The sequence below is a fragment of the Myripristis murdjan genome, chromosome 21 (genome assembly GCF_902150065.1).
Source record: "Myripristis murdjan chromosome 21, fMyrMur1.1, whole genome shotgun sequence".
Lineage (NCBI taxonomy): Eukaryota > Metazoa > Chordata > Actinopteri > Holocentriformes > Holocentridae > Myripristis > Myripristis murdjan.
This window is the reverse complement of record NC_044000.1, coordinates 32518549-32539812: the sequence shown is the minus strand read 5'-3', so window position 1 is coordinate 32539812 and position 21264 is coordinate 32518549. Positions and strand designations below refer to the sequence as shown.

Genomic DNA, 21264 nt, shown 5'->3' with positions numbered 1-21264 from the left:
GTAAGATTTTTTCCCCAATATTGATTCTGATCGCCTACCTATTGGCTCTACCGGCTGTTGGTACCAGTTACTCCTCTGGTATTTGAACCTCCTCATAGTGAAGCCCAGCTGGTTGCATGCGGGCACATCGACAGGTTTTTCATCCCAACTCTACCAGAAGCCCGCACAAATGTTTGATTTTTAAAACAGATCAACAAAACAAACGGGAAATGTTTGCCTCACATGAACAATATTAGTGTAACTCAGAGATTGGCTGAAAAAATTCTGTGGATAGATGATCAACCAGGACACAAGTTTCTCCAGTGTCACTTTTTGCATTTCCTGGTTTAAGCAGCAACCAGCAGGGCTTCACTGTTCGGTTTCTCTCTGTCCTATGATAGACCATGATATACCATGGAATGGAAAAGTTTGTGTGTCCTTTTTTATAAAACACAACAATTTTCTCATTGCTGCCATATGGAGCCGTGAACATCCACAACTCCAAGAGGTTATGTACACTGATATTAAACCCTGTGTCAAAACGTCAGTCAGAGGCTCCTGTGCTCTTCTGTGGTTTTGTGCTGCAGGTGTTTGTGTTTTGATCTCGTTACTGAGGCTGCTGCTTGGTTTCCAGGGCCTGGAGTGTCCAGAGGGGCCGGTGCTGGAGCACTTCACCAACCCCAACCTGCCCCAGGAGGGACAGCACTTCAAGGTCAGGATCAAACACCTGTGGACCCCCAATGAGGTAAACTGATCAGAGAGACACCCAGTCTGTGCTTTACTAAATAAGAGCCAACCGGGTGTGAAGCTGTGTGCTGCATCTGCAGGATGTAAACCACAAGGCGATACAGCACATAAACAGCAGAAAATGAACGTCGTCTGTCGTAGACCCCCTGCAGTCAACTGAGGTTGGAATCTGACATTTTGATGACTGTTTGTTGTTGTTTGTTCCTGTTTTGTTGCTGCTGGAATAATTTTATCTCAACTCCCATTAAAATACAAGGAAATTAAGCACAAGTCTGCCACCCTCTCAGTAACACACCACATGCAAATATCATGGTAACACTTTACAACAACGTTAGTTAATGTTAGTTAATGCCGTAATGGTTAATTAACTGTTAGTTAATGATTATCATGGCATTTACTAATGTTAATAATATCTACAATAACCCTTAAATAACATATAAATTAATACCTTAGCATGAACAGCATTAGTGCATGATTCTTAGACACATTAGTTAACGATTAGTTACCTGTTACTTAACGTTTATTACCTGTTACTTTATGTTTATTACCTGTTACTTCATGTTCATTACCTGTTACTTCATGTTTATTACCTGTTACTTAATGTTTATTACCTGTTACTTAATGTTTATTACCTTTTACTTCATGTTTATTACCTGTTACTTAACGTTTATTACCTGTTACTTAATGTTTATTACCTGTTACTTCATGTTTATTACCTGTTACTTCATGTTTATTACCTGTTACTTAACGTTTATTACCTGTTACTTAACGTTTATTACCTGTTACTTCATGTTTATTACCTGTTACTTAATGTTTATTACCTGTTACTTCATGTTTATTACCTGTTACTTAACGTTTATTACCTGTTACTTCATGTTTATTACCTGTTACTTCATGTTTATTACCTGTTACTTCATGTTTATTACGGCATTAACTAACGATAATTGTTATACTCTTATTGTAAAGTGTTACCAATATGATTATCCTGCCATAACCAGAGGAGTATTTCACGGAATATCCTCCAGGTTATTCACTATAATCTGGTTGTGTGTGTGTGTGTGTGTGTGTGTGTGTGTGTGTGTGTCCTGCAGTTGTTCCTGTGGCCTCTGGAGGGCACTGCAGCTTGTTGTAGTGATGGTGAAACTCTGGACGAGGCTCTGGCCAGAATCAATAAGAACGTGTCTGATCTGCAGCAGCTCACCAACTTCCCTCGTGGTAAAACCTGAAAACTGCACAGGATTCACTTCATTTCTCAACCCCGTCGCTAATTTAATCTGGTTTTGACACGACTTGTGGACAGAAATCGCATTATTTTTTATTTGATTGTTTTTTTTAATGTCTTTTATGTCATTGTATACAACGGTGTGCTAGAGTCACTTTAGAACAAAAAATACACAGCCGTGGACTGATGGAAAAAAAACTCAGAATTTTCAAGATTAAAGTTAAAAAAAAACCAACAAAAAAAAACACTCTTATAAAGTCTCCTCATGTGCTGCCCCCTGCTGGCCGTGTCTCAGGCCTGCAGCTGATCCCCTCAGCAGATTCTACTCTGACATGGGATTCAGGAACAAGGAGATCCTGCTGATCTGAGCCCAGAATCAGCAGATTGTTTTCTTCTGAATCGGCCCAAGTCACAGCAACGTCTCTTCAGAGTCCAGATGCTGAGGAGGAGGTTGGGGTTCTGGACTCAAATCTTATTAAATCCCAGAGTGGAAGAAAAGTTTTTTGTTTTTTTTTTCTCATAAATTTACCACTTTAATCTCGAAAATTCAGATTTTTTTCCTGGAATACTACCATCAGTGCAAGAAAAAGTTTTAGGAGAAAACTGATGTGATCCCTCTTTAGGTCTTAAGCTGTTTATTTAATTTTCTGATAGTAAAAAAACAAAAATATGTTAAATGACGAAATCTGAGTGGGAAAAAAAAACAAAAAAGCTGTGAAACATCAGCTTCAAATGGTTTCTATTGCATTGTTTTGGCCTAAAATGAGACAGCGTGTGCCACACATTTCCCAGCATGCCTCAGTGAAGCTGCTGTCGCTGTGTGCTGTGTCGGCAGAGGGGCCGTGTCTGGCCGAGTACAGCGACGGCAAGTTCTACCGGGCCAAGCTGCTGGACTTCACCAGCATGAACCCCACCATGATCCTGGTGCAGCACGTCGACTTCGGCTCGCACGACACAGTGCCGCCCAGCAAGTAGGAGACACACACACACACACACACACAGTGACAGGTGTTGTACCAGTAGTGACCTCTGAGATGCAGAAATGTGAGCCGCCGCTGAAGTGATGCCGTTACACCCCGAGTCACAAAGCTGTTTCATTTTGAATTTAATGAATTTAGTGCGTCTTTGTGAAGCCTGCGCTCTGATGTGTGTGTGTGTGTGTGTGTGTGTCCCGTCAGGCTGCGTCAGCTGCCGGAGGAGCTGCTGCGTTTCCCCGTCCAGGCGCTGAAGGTTCAAGTCGGCGGCTTCAAGCCTCCCAGAGGCAGCCAGGACGGAGACATGCTGCCGTACTGCCCCAAGTGGAGCGTCAAGGCTCTGCTGTACACCATGGACCTGCTGCACACCTCCAGCAGCTTCACCGCCTCCATCGTGGTAACACACACACACACACACACACAATTTTATATAAACCAGAGACTGAGAGAGCCAGAGTGCCGACGTCGAGTAGAAACGACACCTTATTTTTTCATTTTTCTCCAACCTTTTAATAATCTTCTGTTGGCGTGTGGCTAATTAGCTCTTCCTCTGATGACTGTATTTGTTTTTCTCCTGCTTCGCTTCGCTTTGCCTGTGAAGACATGAAAGACATTTTTTTCCTAAGCAGCTTGAAGTGTTTTTCAGGCAGCGTTTAATTTACTGTCACAACAAGCAAATCAGTTCTAACTGTGAAGTTTCAAACTGCAGATTTCAAGTCTTCTGCAGTTAAAGTTTTTTTTTTTTTTTTAATTGTAACTGTAGCCCAGTGACAGTCTGTGAGGGCTGTCACAGAAAACAAAAACACTCCCTGACCTGAACTCGGAGTGGACATTCAAATGGAAATCTTTCACTATTGGTGAACTGTGCAAACTACAAGTGCAGACAGGAGCCTGAACATGACGGAGCGCTGTGACCGATCCCTCCGTGTGTGTGTGTGTGTGTGTGTGTGTGTGTGTGCAGGCCAGAGAGCCGCAGCTGACGGTGCTGCTGCTGGACGCCGAGGGCGAGCTGGTCTACCTTCCTCTGGTGAGAGAGGGCCTGGCCGAGTTCGACTGAACCACACGAGACTCAACAGGCCGGGTACATTCACACACTGCTTCAACATTACTGACAAGACACAAGACAGAGAGTTATCGCTAATGGACTGATTTTATTTTATTATTATTATTTTTTAAACCTGACACTGAAGATGAGACCTGAGGAGAGCCCATCACTTGATCACTTTACTGACAGTCACCACATCATCACCGCCTCACGCTGTGTTTATGTACACACAGCAGCCACCGCTCCAGCCTGTTTGATTTTTGTGTGTTTTGTTTGCTCTCCTGTGCAGGCTGTTTTTCCAGGATCTCAGGCTCAACAGTAGCTTCAGGTTAATGTATCGGGCTGTTGATTCATGCTCAGGCTACAAATGATGGTTTGCATATCTAGTTTCTAATTTGGATGGAGTGTATTTATCGTATTGCATCCATCTGTCTGTCTGAAAGTGGGATGTGTTCAGGCTGAGCTCTGAAGATGAGTCTGACAGCCTCCTTATCAGATTATCAATCAGAGTGATTAGTATCTCCACCCGTCTCATGACTGGTGATGTTGAAACGTGTGTGTCCGTGGTCCCCTGCCACGTTCATTCCAGCTTTAAACTGCTCAGGTTTTGCACGTAAAGAGAAGTCGACGCCGCCTGCCTCTGACCCGTCTCATCTCGTCTCCAGATCGACGCGTCGCTGTGAACCAGGCGGACGCATTTTCTTCATGTTTGCTGCTTATCTGCTCCTCTCAGGTTTAGAAGAAAATATCTGTTCTTTTGAGATTAAAAAAAAAAAAAACTGTTTTCTTGTAAAAGCAACGCTTGGTTTTAAGTTTGGTTCGTTTTTGTGCTGTTTCTGTGAGCCAGCCTTTTCACTCAGAGCTTTTATTTCTACACATTGTTTTAGTGTCGTCTGTATGAAGGATGCAGATTAAAGACTTCCAACTGAGCTGCGGTGTGACGTCCTTTTTTTTTCATTGCTACCACTAACAACATTATGTTAGTATCATCAGAAAGAGCTCACCTCCTGCGAATCAGAGAGAAATTCTGTTTCATTTCAGGAGGAACGTGCGCTCTGAAACAAGCCCGACAGTGAAAGAGTTCATGTCCAAAATTTATTTTTACAAAAAATGTAGTCATGTTAAGAAAATAAATATATATCAACTTAAATTAAAATCACTACGCACTGTGCAAACAAACTCAAACATGCTACAAGGTAACACAAGTAGACCACACACACACACACACACACACAAAAACACAGCATGAAAGCTGAAGCAGCTGCCCAGACGACACTTGGTTTGGTAAAATCGTCACCGTGGAAACAGAAGCCTGACGGTGTTTTCCAGCACAGGTTAGTGTTAAAATATCCTCATGTGTTATTTTATTTAAAACGTTTCTCTACAAACAGCAGATGATGTGAAGCTGTCGGGGGGAGAAAATAAAAATATAAAATATAAATTCAACTTAAAATCCAATTTAAGAGGCTTAGGACCACGTCAGGCTCTTTCATTGTGACCTTTGACCTTCCAGTGGAGAGGCAGCAAGACGAACTGACCGACTTCTCCCTCAGGGATCAGCAGAGTGCCGTGTGTGTGTGTGTGTGTGTGTTCAGTGTTTCCTGCTCTGCTGAAACGAGTGTGAGGACCTCAGCCGGTCTCAGTTTGTCGGCGACGCTCTGCTGTCCAAAACGACGTTTCCCTCTTTATCTTTGACCCTGACTCGCCCGGTGGGGTAGTGCGTCTCCTGCCGGCCGTCGGTGTAAACGGTCTTCACCGTCCCGTCCGGATACTCCCTCCTCTTGTAGTCGGCGGTGTGGATCTCCTTTTGTCCCGTGTTGAACTGGATCTCCTTGGTGCCGTCCCTGCAGAGGAGACAGGAAACACACATCCAGACTCCAGAAACCTCTCAAAGTCGAGCCTCTTTTTACAGATTGTCAGTTTGGACCAAGTCCATTCTGGAGGATGCAGATGGGAAAATCCAGATTTCAACACCGTCTTCAATGACACAGGGTGCTGTCAGCTGACCTCAAAGGAGGACATTTCATCTGATTTTCCCTCGCTTATGTCTTTGGTTACAAAAAGAAAAACATTCACTGGGTTGGGAAACATGAATTTGTTCTTCTGACTTGAAAAAGTTTAAAGCGCTGTCTCTCTGCCACAAAGTGAAAACCTGCCTGCTGCACTTTGATGTTCTGGGAAATTCCTGCTACAAGAGATCTGATCACCAAAAACTGGTTATCAAAAATATTGCTTGTAAATTTGGATCTGTGTAACTATTTACTTCTGTGGGCCAGTAAAATAGAAAAAGCAAATTGACCACTTCCTTTTTGCTTTTTTACCAGTAAAACAGGCAACAGCAACAGGACAGACTGGACACATGTATAAATTATCTTTGTTGAATGTTGCATATGAAAATTACTGTACTGTATGTCAGCTCGATGAGTTATTTGTCAACAAAGAATATTCACATTTTAACCTCGGCCACCACAGACATCTGATGATTTAGAAAAGGGACATCATAAAATTTAAGTTATTAAATATTACTCCTCCCATCATGGATGTCTGATTTAATTAGACCAAACTGTCTGCTGCCAGACAGATTCCAGTCAGGATTCATACAGATCTCTTGATCAGTGTGTGTGTGTGTGTGTGTGAGAGAGAGACACTTACGGGTTGACCTGTATAATGGTGCCGTCTGTCAGCACGCTCTCCTCCCGGCCGTCAGGATACAGGTTCTTCACTGTCTGGTCCGGGAACACAATCTCCTTACGGCCGTCTGGGAAATGTTTTTCTGGAAAGAACAAAAAAAAAAAAAAAAAAAAAGTCAGCTGTAACGTCTGCCTCGCGACATGATGGCTGTTTGTGCTGACATACAAATACAGTCTCAGGTAGTAAATTTTACTGACACCAATTTCTTTTTTGTTTGACTTTTGTTTACTTCAATGTTTCCCTGATAAAAACATCCTCAGCTAGCATGCACGTCCACAGAAATGAACTGAGTGTCTCATCGCCTCCAAACTGGACTCACCACTTTGTCTTCATGTCCATTTACATTGATTTTTTGGGACAAAAAAAATGTCTAGTTAACTAAATTTACTTCATCTACCAGCAGCAGATTCCTCCATCTGCTGGAAAACCTGCAGGCCAGATTTTTGTGTGTCCTCTAGGTTACTGCTTGCTATTTATTATCTGTTTATACTGTTTATAATGTAAATTATGCTTCATATCTTGCTATCCACTTTGCTGCTGTAATGCGTGAAATTTCCCCACCGTGGGACTAATAAAGGAATATCTTCTTACGTTTACCGCCTAAAAAAGCCTACGTGTTGCCTTCAGCGCCATCCTGTAAACTCCAATACTATGCAGAATGTCAAACTCCACTCCAGTTTATCCAGTTTCTAGTCCCTTCTCTGGTCTTGAACCCTCCAAACCAAAGTTCCCTGCCAGAGGAACCACAGCCCAGGTGTTCCAGTGTTTTCCAGCCCAGTTTGGCTCCAGTACAGCCTGAACAGTGACGTGTGGTGAGGCTCACCGGTCTGGTTGTTGGGGAAGTGCAGGACCTCCATGCCGTCGGGGTAGGTGGTGTGTGTCGTCTGGGCCTCGGCGTAGAAGTAGATCTGGCAGACAGGAGCAGAGTCAGGGGAACTGTATTAAAATCACATGGAGACACACTGGTGCAGGGCCACAAGACCAAATCTTAACTGGGAATTTAAAACTTTAAAATTTAAAAATCAGTCATCCAGCCTTTGTGTGCTGTCCATTAAACAGTTCAACATAATTTTTTAAGATTTTGTTGTCAGTCAGTTGGCAAAGGCAGATTGAACTTTCTTTCCCCGTATGTTGTTTTAAGGGTCTGAGCAGCAGCTGCATGGTGAAGAGAAGTGAGTGAAAAAAAAATGCATGGGATAGGTGGCTGAAAAATTGTGTGTAGTGCCCTTGAGCAAGGCGGTGATGACCCGCCCTCACAGAGCAGACTGGTGGTTCCCGGTGCTCACCACTCTCTGGTCGGCCATGACCTGCTTGGTGTCTCCGTTGAAGAAGGTGACCTTGGCCGTCAGTCCGTCTGCTGAAACCTCCTTCCTCGTCCCGTTTGGGAAGACGATGAGGCGCCCGCCGCCGGGCAGCGCCGTCTCCACCTGCACACACACACACACACACACCAGATCACAGTCAGGCCGCTCTGCTGGGAGTCACACACCAGCTGATGACCGACCACAGCAGATATGGAGGACAAACTGAAGCCATCAAACTCTGAGCATCTCTCCAAGTCCAGCATTTCCTGTTAGCTTAGCATAAAGAGTTGAAGTCTATGGGAGTCGTTAGCCTGGCTCTGTCAAAGTCAAAAAAATAAACATCAGAGCGACTCTGAAGCCGTCTGATTTACCCAGTGGATCATGTGGATTTGAAATACACTGAGCTGGACATCAAGAGGTGAAAATAGTATCCAACATCTTTTGTCAGTCTGGGGGAGTCAGAAAAAGGGGATTTTGCCCAATACTGAGTGTTCCTTCAATGCCACATTGGTCAGGTATATACTTTTTCAACCCTTTCTTGTCTGTGCTGGAAATTTTAACTTTCCTTCCAAACACAAGTCCAGCTGGGCTGAGCATAAATCTTGAGAGTTCTCGCAGAATTTTCTGCCTTTAACAGAAAGCAATCTGAAGCATTTTCTGACATAATGAATTTAGTGGTTATTAATGGGTTTAGTGGGACAGAAAACTTTGACTTGACGAACATGTTCATGGCCAGAAACTGTCCATGGTGCAGTTCAGCTTCAGCGTAACATGTTATGGAGATCTGATGGTCCATCCCATTTTCACCTCACTGCTCACCTTCCCGTCGGGGTGGGTGACGACCTCCTGATCGGACTCGGTGGGCTCACTTGACTCCGGTTCTGTCTGGAAGGGGCTGCTTCTCTGCATCAAAAAAAAAAAAAAAAAAAAGTACATTGTCAAAGATATTAAGTGAAAGAAAACACTACTTTCATACACAACAGGATGAAGAAGGATGAAACCTGGCATTCTGACAGCGTCTGGAGACGGACCTGAAAACTTCTATTATTCTATTATACATTTCATTCATAATAATTTGACCACACATTTAATCTGTTTTAATTTGTTTTCTGTCTCTGCTGCTGTAAGGACTCGGTTTCTGATCTGTGAAGTCTGAGGACAGACTCTTACAGGAGAAGTTGTGTTGCTGTGTGAGTTCGTCTGGCTCCTGCCGGCGGAGGCTGGCCTCTCCTCAGTCCTCCTGCCAGGGCTCGGGGGGGAAGAGGAGGAGGAGGACGACGATGAAGCTGGTCTTGGTCCTGTGGGCTTCCTCAGGCTGCTTTTCATCCCTGCTGTGAAACAACAGGAAACACTTTTTTCTTAACCCTGCTGTAAAAAACTTTACAAACTGCTTTTTGACATGTTACATAATTAAAGTTTTATTACTTTGCCAGATATGGGGAGTACAATTACATACATACATTATATTAGTCTGGTTTTCATAGTGATATTTTGCAGACCCAATTCTGCAAGATTTGACCCCCAAACTGTGGAAAATGAAGTTTGGATAGATTGTACCTGCAGCTCCCATGTTGCTCTCCTTAGAGCTCCCTCTAGTGGCCGCAGTGCTGCTGCTGCCCGAGTCCAGGGGACTCTACAAACACAGACATCACAAAATAAAATAAAATAAAAATGTGGCAAAGAAACAAACTGATTTACAGAAATATGCATAATTCCTACAAATATCTGGAAAAGCTCATTCACTGCTGAAAAACTGATTAATACAAGCACAAAACTGATTAGTTACGATTTAAACAAACTCACAGCAAATTTAACTCCTTTGGTCGTGGCCGACACTCCACTGTCAAACATTTTGGGCCCTTCTTTCTTCTCTTTGTCCCTCTCCGAGTCGGTCTGCATTTTCTTCCAGGAACTGAGACGCAGCTTTTCTAATGTACTGACCTACAAATTAAAGTCAAAGCCAACAATAATAATGAATTTTGGACAAATTCATGAGTGAGAACTTAAAAGAGCAGAAAATGGAAGGAGGCAGAGTGGGGTTATAAGACAGAACACAACATGAGGTCAAAAATATAAAACCAATTCATATAGGATTATAATGTGAAGAAAGAAAGGGTTAACTTTGGTAACAGAATAAAATTTAACTATAAAAGGCAATAATTTAAACCTGAATGATCTTGTAAAGCTGCACAATTAATCGTGTGCAATCATGTCAGCATTTCAGTTCTGAGAAATAAGATAAAATTAGATGAAACTAATAAATAAATGTGTGTTGCAGCTGTTAACAAAGAACAACAGAATATAAATGAAACAGCAAATAGGGGAATATAATCACATGACACAGACAGTTTAAAGTCCAGAACATGCAAAGAACATCATATGTAGAAAAATGAGAAAATCAGGGTCTGTGCTCAGCTGTGTAGCTTGAGAAAATGAATGAATAAATAAATAAATATAAATGTAGATGTAGAACACGATGTGGAAACCTTTCATTTAAAAAGGAGGCTGTGAAATATTCAAATTATTGATGTAAATACAAAAAGTGAAAGTCAAATAAAAACTAAATAATCATGAACTGCCACTGTGCAGCGCCAACATAAAAGAAACATTTCCTGATGATTTTTTTTCCCCTCATCAATTTAATGTGTTGGGGTCAAAGGTCGGGGGTGCACCTCGTCCCGCAGGGCGCTGTTCTCCTGGCTCAGCGTGTTGATCTGTTGCCGTAGGCGACCGTGTGTGGAGGACCAGCGAGCCTCGCGCCTCCTCAGCTCCTCCTGCAGGGAGCTCAGCTGCTGCCGGAGAGCCTTTAAAGGGGAGCGACACCCATTTTTTTACAATTCACATCCTGTCATTTCTGTGCTTCCACACAGTTCAGTCAATACAGTTCTGTGTGTGTGTGTGTGTGTGTATGTGTGTGTGTGTGTCACCTGAATCTCCTCTCGCTCCTTCTTGTCGGGCATGGCTCTGGCGGCCGAGGCGTGCTTCTCGAACACTTTGCGCTCCTTCTGCAGCTTCCTGCTCTCCTCCTTCTTGTGCTCCTCCAGCCGGGCCAGCTCCTCCTCCTTCATCCTCTCAAACTCCACGCGCTCCCTCCTGCACAGAAACAAAGATGAGATGTGACACATCACAGAGGCAAAGGGCAGGAAATCTGGACTCTATCAGAAATGAGCCAAAGAGGCAAAAAAAAAAAAGGAAAGAGATGAGAGGAAAACACCAACCTGAGGTTCTCCTGGTTCCTCTCGTTCTCCTGCCTCAGTTTGGTCAGGGCAGCGTTCTCCTTCTTGAAACGCTCGATCTCGATCTCCAGCTCGACCAGCCTCTCCCTCAGCTGCCTGGACTGCACCTGCTGGCCTGATGCGTGCGCGCACACACACACACACACACACACACACAGAGGAAATCAAAAATCATACAAAGCATTATTGCTGTCTACCTGTTTTTTTGTTGTTGTTTTTTAAAGAAAATGAAATCACAAAAAATGAAATCACAATGAAGACAGATTCCCACTGCTGATCTGTAACCAGGTTTCTCTCTTCACAATGTCAAACCTTTGCTTTTGTCATGAAAATATGTTCCTATGGCACCAGGGCTCAAATCCTGTAACCTGTATTGGTAACAAATGCATCTAACTCCATCAGATGAGTAATTTCACATGAACAGGGAAAAAATATTGGATGAATGAATGTGCTCTTGAAATTTTAGACCAATTTAGGAGAATTTGACCACATGGTAACTCGACATCAGTGTGCGTTGATTTCTTTTTAAATTGATGATGAGCTCCATGACAAAACATAATTTATTTGCAAGAGGTGGAGAATGAGGAGGTAAAAACAACATCACTGAAACAGGATCATGATTACACTTCTTGTTCATCTCACCTGGCGCCTCCTCGGTCCTTCTGGGCTCAGGAGCGGCAGGAGGAGGTGCAGGAGCAGGAGGAGGTGCAGGTGCATTCTGGGTATTTGGCTTCAGTGAAGGAAACAGCCTCACCAAGAGCTGGGAGGTGGTCGGAGTGGCTTCTGGCTGCTGATTGGCTGCACAGACCTTATCAAGCTCCACCCCTTTGCTCGCCGCTACCTTCCTTGTTAGCGCCCTTTCAGGTGGAGAGAACACACTGGCTGTCACCTTGGAAACAGGGCTGGCTCCTGTGCTGTGATTGGCCAGGCCGCCGGTGGCGTCCTCCATGTCGTTCCATGTGTCGTTGTCGTCGAACAGCAGTCGACCCCGCTGGCCGCCTCTCTCCTCGATCAGAGTGGAGTCCTCGGTGTTGCTCAGGACGCCGTCGCTCTCGCTGCCGTCGTCCCTCCCCGTCACGTCTGAAGCCGCCTCCCCACAGTCGTCCCCGTCCTGGTACGACCGCTTGTCGTACGGTGGGTTAGACTGTGCGGGGAAGCAGAGCGTGCTGGGAAATGCTGGCTGCTCAGCCACCAGTTCCTGGTCTCCGAATTCGGAGCCAGTGCTGGAGCAGACTTCAGAGATCTCACTTCCATCGTCTTCCTCCTGGCCTTTATCACTAACTTTGTTCTTATCGTCCTTCACCGCCAACAAATCTGAGTCTGAGGAGCTGCTCTTACACGTCACACCACCGCCGTCGCCACCGCCGCCGCCGCTCCTCTGAGCCGCTGTGGGAGGAAAGGTATTGGGGGATTTGATGGGTGTGGATGAGAGCCGGCGCTGATGGAGCCCCTGAGCCGCCCACAGCTGCCGGTGCTGCTGGTCCATCTGAAGAACCTGAGAGCAGACAGAAAGGCACACTTTTCAAAACACAAGCAACCAATGAGAGATACAAGAGAAAGCAAACTCACCCAACCAACACTGTGATCAGAGCAGCATTACAAAGCAATGTCAGGTTGCATAAAGTTTTATCGGTCAACTTATGTTGGTCTAACCTGCATGAAACTCGTTTTCTGGAATCCTAATCTTGCAACTGAGGAAACACACTTGCATAATGTGGTTTACAAACATCAAGTCTGCAAAGTCAGTGGCTACTGTAGTATAGGACGGGCAATACATCGATATCTTATGGATACTGTGATATGAAACTAGATATCTTCTGGGATTTACGATATTGTAATATCGTGATATACCATAAGTGATGTCTTCTCCTAGTTAAAGGCTGCGTTACAGTAAGGAGACGCAGTTTTCTGACCATAACACAGGACAAAACATGTTTGAGAGGATAAAAAGAGGATAAAAGTGCACTATTTGAGAAGCTTTTTGTAACTCTCTAAAATAAATCAATGATCCAGAAAATTAGATGATTCATTGAGCTATTCAAAAGAAAAATAAACTGGAAATTTCCCTTGAACCTGAAATTTACAAAAAAAAAAAAAAAAGAGCAGGACTACACTACAAATCAGAGAATCAGAATATCTCTAAGTTTGCAGACAGGACAGTCAAGCAAAGTAATCAACATTCAGTTTGAGCGAGGCACCTTCATGACAAAGGAGGAGTTGGAGGAGAAGGACAGCTCCTCCGCCGCCTGCTCCAGCAGCTCAAACTCTCCCAGCTCCATGCTCTCCATCTGCCGGTCGCAGTCCCAGCGCTGGAGCTTCTCCTGGAACGACAACTCAAAGGAATGTTCTGGAGCTACTTCTCCTCCGCCTCCTCCTCCCTCTTCTGACCCTGTTTTTCCTTCTGCTGAATCCAGTCTTGAGTCACACCTGTGCTCCGTGGCGGTGGCGCTCTCAGCCTGGCTGGCCTGTTTGATCACGTGATGAGCTCCGGGTTTCTTGGTGGTCTGTGCCACCTGACCCAGCCTCGTCCTGCTCTGTGCCATCACCTGCTGCCTCAGATTGAGCAGCTTCACCGGTTTGATCCGACCAGACTCAGTTCCCTCTGTGTTCTGTCTTTGGTGGCTACCCAGAACCTTCGGCCTCGCTGCCTTGCTGTCGGCTCTGATGTCCTGAGGCGGCGAATAAGAGCCTCTCCGACGGTTTTCCTTGTTGAGAACGGCAGTTTTACGCTGGACTGCAAGCCGCTGGCCGCTGTTTGTGCTGCTTCTCTGGATATTTGCAGGCTCTGAGTTGCTGCGGGAGATTCCCCGGGCCTGGAGTGGCTTGGGTTCCTTCTTCTCTTCCTTTTTCGGTAAGAAGGCTTTGCGATTGTTGGTGAATCTGGAAAGGCCCTCACCTCGCTTCAGGAAGGCTCTCTTTGGAGGTGCTTTCAACGCTTCAGCTACATCTTTGTTCTGTTGGAAGGCACAGAGGAACATTTACATTTGAATCACATATAAGGACCTAGATGAATTTCTTGAAGACATTTTTAGGTGCAATTACATCTCTTCAACATAAAATTTCAACTTTGGTGAATGAGGACAGTATGTTGCTGGTTTTGATTACACTGTTATGAATGATGTATTAATACTATTGCTCAACAGGGCTGGGTATGTAAAAATTAAACTGATGTCTTTACATGAGATGAGATACTGTCTGGGATGTTGGTTGGTTATCATTTTCACATTACTAACGACTGTTTAATAAAAATCTCTCATGTAAATATGTTATGAAAGCACCAGTAGCAATGCCTTCAGAATCCTCACAGTATCAATATTGAGATAATTGGTCAAAGACCTAACCGTAACCCTAAAACTGCTTGGGAACACACATAAAATACAACTACCTGCTTCCTAAGGCCTAAGAAATAAAGGCAACAAAATACAAACATAAATAGGAAGAAAGGGATAACACACAAATTACTCAGAGTAATACTGCTGCTCAAGTGAAAAGATAAAACTGGAGAAAATTTATTTAAAAAAGGAAAGAAAAGGACTACAAATATTTCTGTTGGTGAGCGTATGCATGAATGTGTGTGTGTTTCTGGATGTATGTGCACACTGGTTACTGTACTAGTTCATCTCCTCTTGAAGATTTTAAGGGATATCAGCTCTTGAGTTGTATAATGGCTGCACAAGCTGATGATCTTTAGATTGCACTGTTTTTTTTTTCTTCACCTGCTGCTGCTGCCTCTGCTCCTCCAGCCTCAGCTGCTCCTCCAGCAGCTCCTCAAACGTCTGCGTATGACCCCCAATGCCTGGCTTGATGGGCCTGGAGACACACACAAAGCACACATAACACACATAACACACACACACACACACATATAACTGTATTTGTTTAATTTTTGGCTCAATAATGTTCTTTAATAGTCCAGTTTTAACCTCCTGGATTAATACACTTCACCTCTCCTCGTCAGTTTGTCAACGCTGTGAGATATGCTGTATATTCTCATACAGAATAGCCATGAATCAATGATGCTCTTAATATTTACTACACTATCCTTGTATTTATATATACACCTACATCAGGCTAGCTATGTCAGGGTTAACTTTTAAATCTCCTCTTAAAATACACTTTTATCACAAAGCCTGCGCTCGTGGTTTGATTTTAGCCTCATTTATTGTTGAAATGTCTATTTTCATTATCACAATTTCTAAATACTTTGTTCTGTTTCTGATCATTTGCCTAAATCTGTTTTCCTTACTTTACTGTTTTATTCTTGCGCCTTGGGAAGCGTGTTGCAACAGCGGATTAGCAAAGTCTATAAATCAAGTATTATTATTACATCCATTTCCTCACTTTTCCAAATTCTATATATGTAGTGTACATTTTGATAATCAGTCGTTAACTAAGCAATCAAGACTGTTGATAACAACTGTAAATCCACATATATAAGTAATACATAGACTCTCCTTATCTTACACATACATTTAAATTGTCTCAGGCATTTTGGCGTTTATCCTTATAATTGCTGATACTGTTTATTGCTGCTCTTATTAGGCTGTTCATATTACTAATTTTATATTCTTTTTGTGTACTTACACTCTGATTTTCTTTTTCCCAGCTGAATCCTATCACTTTTTCTCTGCCAGCAACCTGATTTCCCCACATGGATCAACTGAGTTCCATCTTACAGAATTATTATCACAGTGCAGGTGTGTATTTACCTGTCCTGTAAGTCTTTATCTTCTTCTCTGCTGACATCTTCATTCACAGTCAAACCATTCTGGGACAATAATGTGGCATCATGCTCCTCATGATGGCTGTCATCGTCACTTTGATCCTGGCAGTCTTCTCTGATGTTCCACATGCCTGCAGCAGTAAAACAGAGGTTTATGTTATGGGAGTGAGTCCTGCTGGCTAAAGTGCAAACAAAACAAACACATCAGTGATCGATGAAGAACTCAGAGAGGACGTCTGCTGTCAAATAAGGCAGAAAAAGCCACAGTCTCACCCTCTGCCTGGTTTTCATCTCTGTGCAGCTCCAGCAGCCTCCTTGCCTGCGGGGACCTCGGCTCCTGTCGGGGGCCGCAGGACGAGCCCTGAGGGACTCCACAGGTCTTTGTGGTGGGGCTGTGTGGGCCCTCTGGGTAAGGACACGCCTCCTGAAGAGTGTGCTCTGCCCACTCTGTTCCTGACAGCCCTGATCTCTCTGTGTAATCTGTAAGATACATTACAGGCTACTCAATCTGTCTGAATAGTGCTGGGCTAAATGGGGAATAAACAACCTTTAAGGACTAACAGAGCAAACCAGTAATTTTGAATGTTTGGTCCATTTACTACGATCGACCCAGATTTTACACGGCATCAAACCATTTTGTAAATCATGCGGGGGAACTAAAAATTTCACAACATATAATCAAAATCCCTTGATTCTCAAATTTGACTTTTATAATGTTCTGCTTCTGACGCTAAGAAAGTCGTCACCATTAATAAACCGCAATACTGATAATTCACTCTGTAAAGCGTTTCACTAAATCTTGGTATTTTTCAAAATTCTCACAATTTATTATTTTATTCTAAATTTTTATTGTTTTTACACTAACTACGTCAACTAACCTCTTACCTCTTCTGCATTGTGGGGACGGGTTCATCATTCCCAGCAGCCTCTGCTGCTCCTCCTGGAGCTGAAGCAGCTCCTCCAGCTGATGGGCCTTAAGCTGCTCCTGCATGTGCTGCTGCCACTGCTTCAACTGAACACACACACACACACACACACACACACACACACACAAAGAGGCAAGTCGCACACACTGTCAGAGTAACATGTTAATAGACTAATTGCTTTGCATGCACACCACTGATTGACACCTGACCACAAATAGCACGTGGGGAAAAAATAAGAGCGGTAAGGAGGAGAGACTGTGTATATTTGTTTATGGGGGTGTGCATGTGTGTGTGCGACGTCTGAAAGAGGTACTGGGAAAACCAGAAGCAGTGTTGTAATCAACCCAGAAATCCCAATAACATAACTGAACATAATTAATCACATTCCTGTTTCTTTACTCTGACTGTGGGGCTGCCACACAGCCAGTAAAGCTGTACTGCTGGAGAAGTATTCACTGATCCTGCTCATCTGTCACAACACAGCACTTGGCACTCTTTCCTCAGCTCAAAAACTTGGCACAACATCAGATTAACATGCAGCACAAGCATGCTATTGTTAGGCTTGACATGGTAAGACATATATGTTTTAATGTACTCCAGTATCCCAGTCTTCTCACAAAACACCAGTTGTCACCTCACAGAAAATTAATCAATAACAACCTGGTCCTTTTTTGATCCCTTTTAGAAAAAATACACGCATTTAGGAGCTTCATAAACAATAAGAGCTGCCTGATTGTCTCGCTTAATATCATTTTAAAAAAATCAAAACATTTATTCTGGCAGCGTTAAACATTATTATATTATCCTCCAATTAATGAGAAAATTGAATTATGTTATAGTTCTGATAATGGACTTTCAACCAGTAATTACAGATAATGAGGAGTCTTTTCTCTCTTTTTCTATGTATTTTTGCCATTCCCGGGAGAAAAAACACTGAAAAGAGTCAAAAGTTTGCACTATACAACACCAAACACATAGTAAGCACTACGTGTTGAGTGTTGTATAGCGCATCATCTTTAAAATAATGAGGTTTTCTTTTGAACTGATATGAATTTCATTGCTACCTGTTGGCATCAGAGAGCAAACGAGAAATATCTAATGAAGAATGTCAGTAAAATGGCCTTTCTTGTGTGAACTACAATTTCATTTTATGTCTATTTATCAAAAATCTCATTGGTAAAAATTCAGCTAAAATCTAACTTTATCAAAAAATTCATTGTTTATATATCTTGTGAAAGGTATAGTTGTGCCTTCAACATCGATATCAAGGCATTGGATCAAAAATATCATGATATTTCATTTTGTCCATATCACCCAGCCCTACTTCTAGGCAGTCTATTATTTGCTTTTACCCAATTAATTATTAAATAGGCATTATTGATGATTATTTATCAAAAAATATCATGTGTAAATATTTAGTGAAAGTCATCCCCACAATACTGTCACAATATCAATATTGAGGTATTTGATCAAAATTGTGATATTTGATTTTGTCCATATTGCCCAGCCCCACTGAGGTGTGACAGTAGATTTTGAAACGAAAACAAAAAAAGGTCCCAAGTTGAAAAATGTTTAAATCATGAATCCGTTACCTGTTCCAGCTTCATGATCAGGCTCAGATCCTGGGATGTGCTTTCCATCGACTCCAAACCGTCCAGGTGACCGGCTGAGCGTCTCTGAGCTGCAGAGTACGGCGTGCTCACAGTCCTGCCTCCTCCTCCTCCTCCACCTCCTCCTGCTCCATCCAAACTGAGGCAGCTGCTGCTGGGGGAGGCGGGCAGGGGGGCGAAGTCCGAGCTGAAGGAGTCGTCCGGGTCTCGGGGAGGCGAGCTCGCGGTCGAGACGCGCCGCAGGGAGCCGGCCAGGTCAGGGGAAGGGTTGAGGATCACCCCGGCTCTGGAGCTGCTCGGCATCCAGCGGGCCAGGAAGTCCAGCTGGGAGAACTGCAGCCCGCCTGGAGATGACATGACCACGGCGTCTCAGCCCCACAAGGCTACCCAGCTAATCTGGGATTAGGTGGACAGATTATAGTGACAGGTTAAGGGTCAGACACCAGTAATCACCTTGTAAAGTATTTATAGAAGATGTCCAGATCTCGGAAACCTAATTTTAGCAGCTCGTTTACACGGATATAAGGTTAAATTACTTAATTACCTACATCAGCTCATGTGATTCAGATTAGGTTTGTTTGACGCTGGATAGTCACACGCTAGCCTGCAACTAACAATATATTATCAATTAATAATTTTATCTACAAAATGTTAAAACGAATGACTAAACCTACTGCTTTCATTCAAGTGTTGATGTTAAAACAGTTGATCATTTATGTGGTAAATGATGTCATATTGTCATATCGGGGTTTTTTTTTTTTTTTCTTTTTTGAATTGGTTGTGTGTGCCATGTTTTATACATCACTGTGCCAGTCTTATTTATGAATACCTAACAAAGGTGTGACAGAAGTGCCGCAGTTCTTTTGGGAATAAAACTGGAAAGTTCCAGAATATAAATCTGTGTGCAGAAGACCTCCTTTCTCAATTTTGTCATTTTTTTTTGTTTTGTTTTGTTTTTTTGTTTCAACACCTGCAGAAAGGCGACTCAGGTGTGTGCAGAAGTTAAGTTTGCAGTGATTTCAATGAAAATGAGAAACACCAGATTCTCATCACTGGTGAAGCCATAACCAGCAAATGACTGGCATTTTCACTTGATAAATAATTAAAAATGATTAATCAATAATGTACATTATAGTTATGTATTTTCTGTAAAGCAATTAATAAGTTATTTGAGCAACTATTTCAGCTTGTGGCAGTTTGAGTAGGGAATTTTTAAATTTATTTTTGATTATGGTCTAAGGGGTGCCAGCCAGGTCTCTCTCCTGACATTTAAGATTTTTTAAGAGTAAGTCGTATCAGTTGTTTCAGTTTTTGTATTTGTTTGGGTCTTTCTTTTTTTTCTTGTTTTACTGTTTGATTATTTGTTTTTTTTTTTTCCCTTTTTCTTGAAGCACACAAAGGATGCTTATTCACATACAAACACCCTGCACATCAAATGATATAAGAAGTGTCATTTGATGTGCAGTCTCTCTTAATGCATAACAGCGGCCTACAAATAGGGCTTTTACAATTGCAGTGTCTTCACCTACACTATATTTGTATACTACATTCAAGACTTGTTACCATATTTGGCATTTCCTTGGACTTATTTATAACAGATTTATATGGCTGAAGTGTGAAGGTATAAACAGAAAAAAACAGGGCTTGATGTGAAATGTGAATAAGGGAGATTCCTTTGATTTATAATAGATTTATCATTTATATTTTTAAATATATATTATGTTCAGTGACACACGCTGCACATCTAACTTCTGGGGGCACTGGTATAAATGTCTTTAAAATGAGTCATTAGACTATTTTATTATTATTATTATTATTATTATTATTATTATTATTCTGTGTGTGTTTTATTTTTATTTTTAATTTTTTTTGTATGGACCTTGAGTCTGGAATAAAGCATATCTATCTATCTATCTTTAAAATAAATAAATAAATAAATAAATAACAGGTGACAGCAGTTTCGGTTGCTTTCTTAAAAAATACACACAAGGAAAAAGAAAAAAAAGTAATATAAAAAGACAGCAGAAATGAAGACATCAAGTTTTATAGGCCGCAATTTCACGTATTATGATGTTAAAGTGTTAATATCCAGCAGAGCCGCTGTTACCGGGGTTTAAAAGCCACTGTTGTTTGTTGTTAGTAACCACAAACAAAGCCACAGCAGTTCGTCAAATTAAAAAGTAACGTTATGACCCACTTATTCACATTTTAAACGTATTTAAATGCATGTATGACAGTTTAAATAATGTGGAAAACGCCCTTATTTTGAGAAGCTTGTACTCCGGTCGGACCGTAACGTTATAAAGTTAGCTACTGTAACGTTAACAAGTTCTTTTGTACATGAATTCGACCAAAACGGCGACTTTTAAAGTTACTACAAGCTGTAAAAATGCAGTCGTTACCTGTGACAGAGTTGACGCATTTAATTTCCTTGAGTTATATCCAGTTTTTAAAGTTTAAAACAGGAGAACCGAGCCGGAGTTTCGAAGCCTGCCGCCATATCAGAGCAAAGCCCGCGAGAGGAAGAAACGACCACAAAAAGCACCGCTGCATCATGGGAAATGTAGTTCACAGTGCACTTTTAGAACTTCAGTTTAACCGTTTTTTTTTTTTTTTTTTTTTTTTATCGATTTCATTTTCACAGTATTTAGAAATTATATATACTATCCATCTTCACTTCGCAGGTTTTGTAATGTGTTCTAAAAATATATATATAACGTTTCTTCAAATAACTTCCGGTTGAGCGATGCCTCAGCAAGTGTTTCACAATAAAAGTCACGTAGCGGTGAATTTAGAATTAATCGTAA

The 21264-nt window shown here is 42.3% G+C and overlaps 2 protein-coding genes across 18 annotated transcripts in view; one reads left to right on the top strand and one right to left on the bottom strand.

Moving 5' to 3' along the window:
* The window catches only part of rnf17 (ring finger protein 17), a 34545-nt gene extending 29642 nt beyond the window's left edge, over window positions 1-4903 (top strand). For 4 of the 14 annotated variants that reach the window (XM_030081598.1, XM_030081596.1, XM_030081595.1 and 1 more), the window contains 6 exons: window positions 614-724; window positions 1818-1941; window positions 2741-2919; window positions 3127-3319; window positions 3884-4003; window positions 4557-4903. In XM_030081598.1, coding sequence (XP_029937458.1) covers window positions 614-724; window positions 1818-1941; window positions 2741-2919; window positions 3127-3319; window positions 3884-4003; window positions 4557-4882 — 1053 coding nt within the window. In that variant the 3' untranslated portion in view covers window positions 4883-4903. Of the gene's footprint in view, window positions 1-613; window positions 725-1817; window positions 1942-2740; window positions 2920-3126; window positions 3320-3883 lie in introns of all 14 variants that reach the window. The other 10 variants (XM_030081597.1, XM_030081599.1, XM_030081603.1 and 7 more) reach the window with 10 other exon arrangements.
* Window positions 4904-5314: 411 nt separating this feature from the next.
* cpap (centrosome assembly and centriole elongation protein) lies at window positions 5315-20997 on the bottom strand. 4 transcript variants are annotated; one of them, XM_030081647.1, is made up of 19 exons: window positions 20860-20997; window positions 18440-18853; window positions 16807-16933; window positions 16195-16401; window positions 15908-16055; window positions 14915-15008; window positions 13397-14158; window positions 11841-12693; window positions 11181-11313; window positions 10890-11055; window positions 10635-10766; window positions 9766-9903; window positions 9520-9595; window positions 9133-9293; window positions 8782-8865; window positions 7945-8085; window positions 7482-7566; window positions 6620-6740; window positions 5315-5811 (listed from the first exon to the last, which is right to left on the bottom strand). In XM_030081647.1, exons 2-19 carry the CDS (start codon window positions 18812-18814, stop codon window positions 5607-5609), a joined length of 4008 nt encoding a protein of 1335 aa, XP_029937507.1. In that variant the 5' UTR covers window positions 18815-18853; window positions 20860-20997; the 3' UTR covers window positions 5315-5606. The 4 variants fall into 4 exon arrangements, with proteins under 4 accessions (XP_029937507.1, XP_029937509.1, XP_029937510.1 ...); XM_030081649.1 differs by having other exon boundaries at window positions 9133-9290; XM_030081650.1 differs by having other exon boundaries at window positions 13397-14152.
* Window positions 20998-21264: the final 267 nt, after the last annotated feature.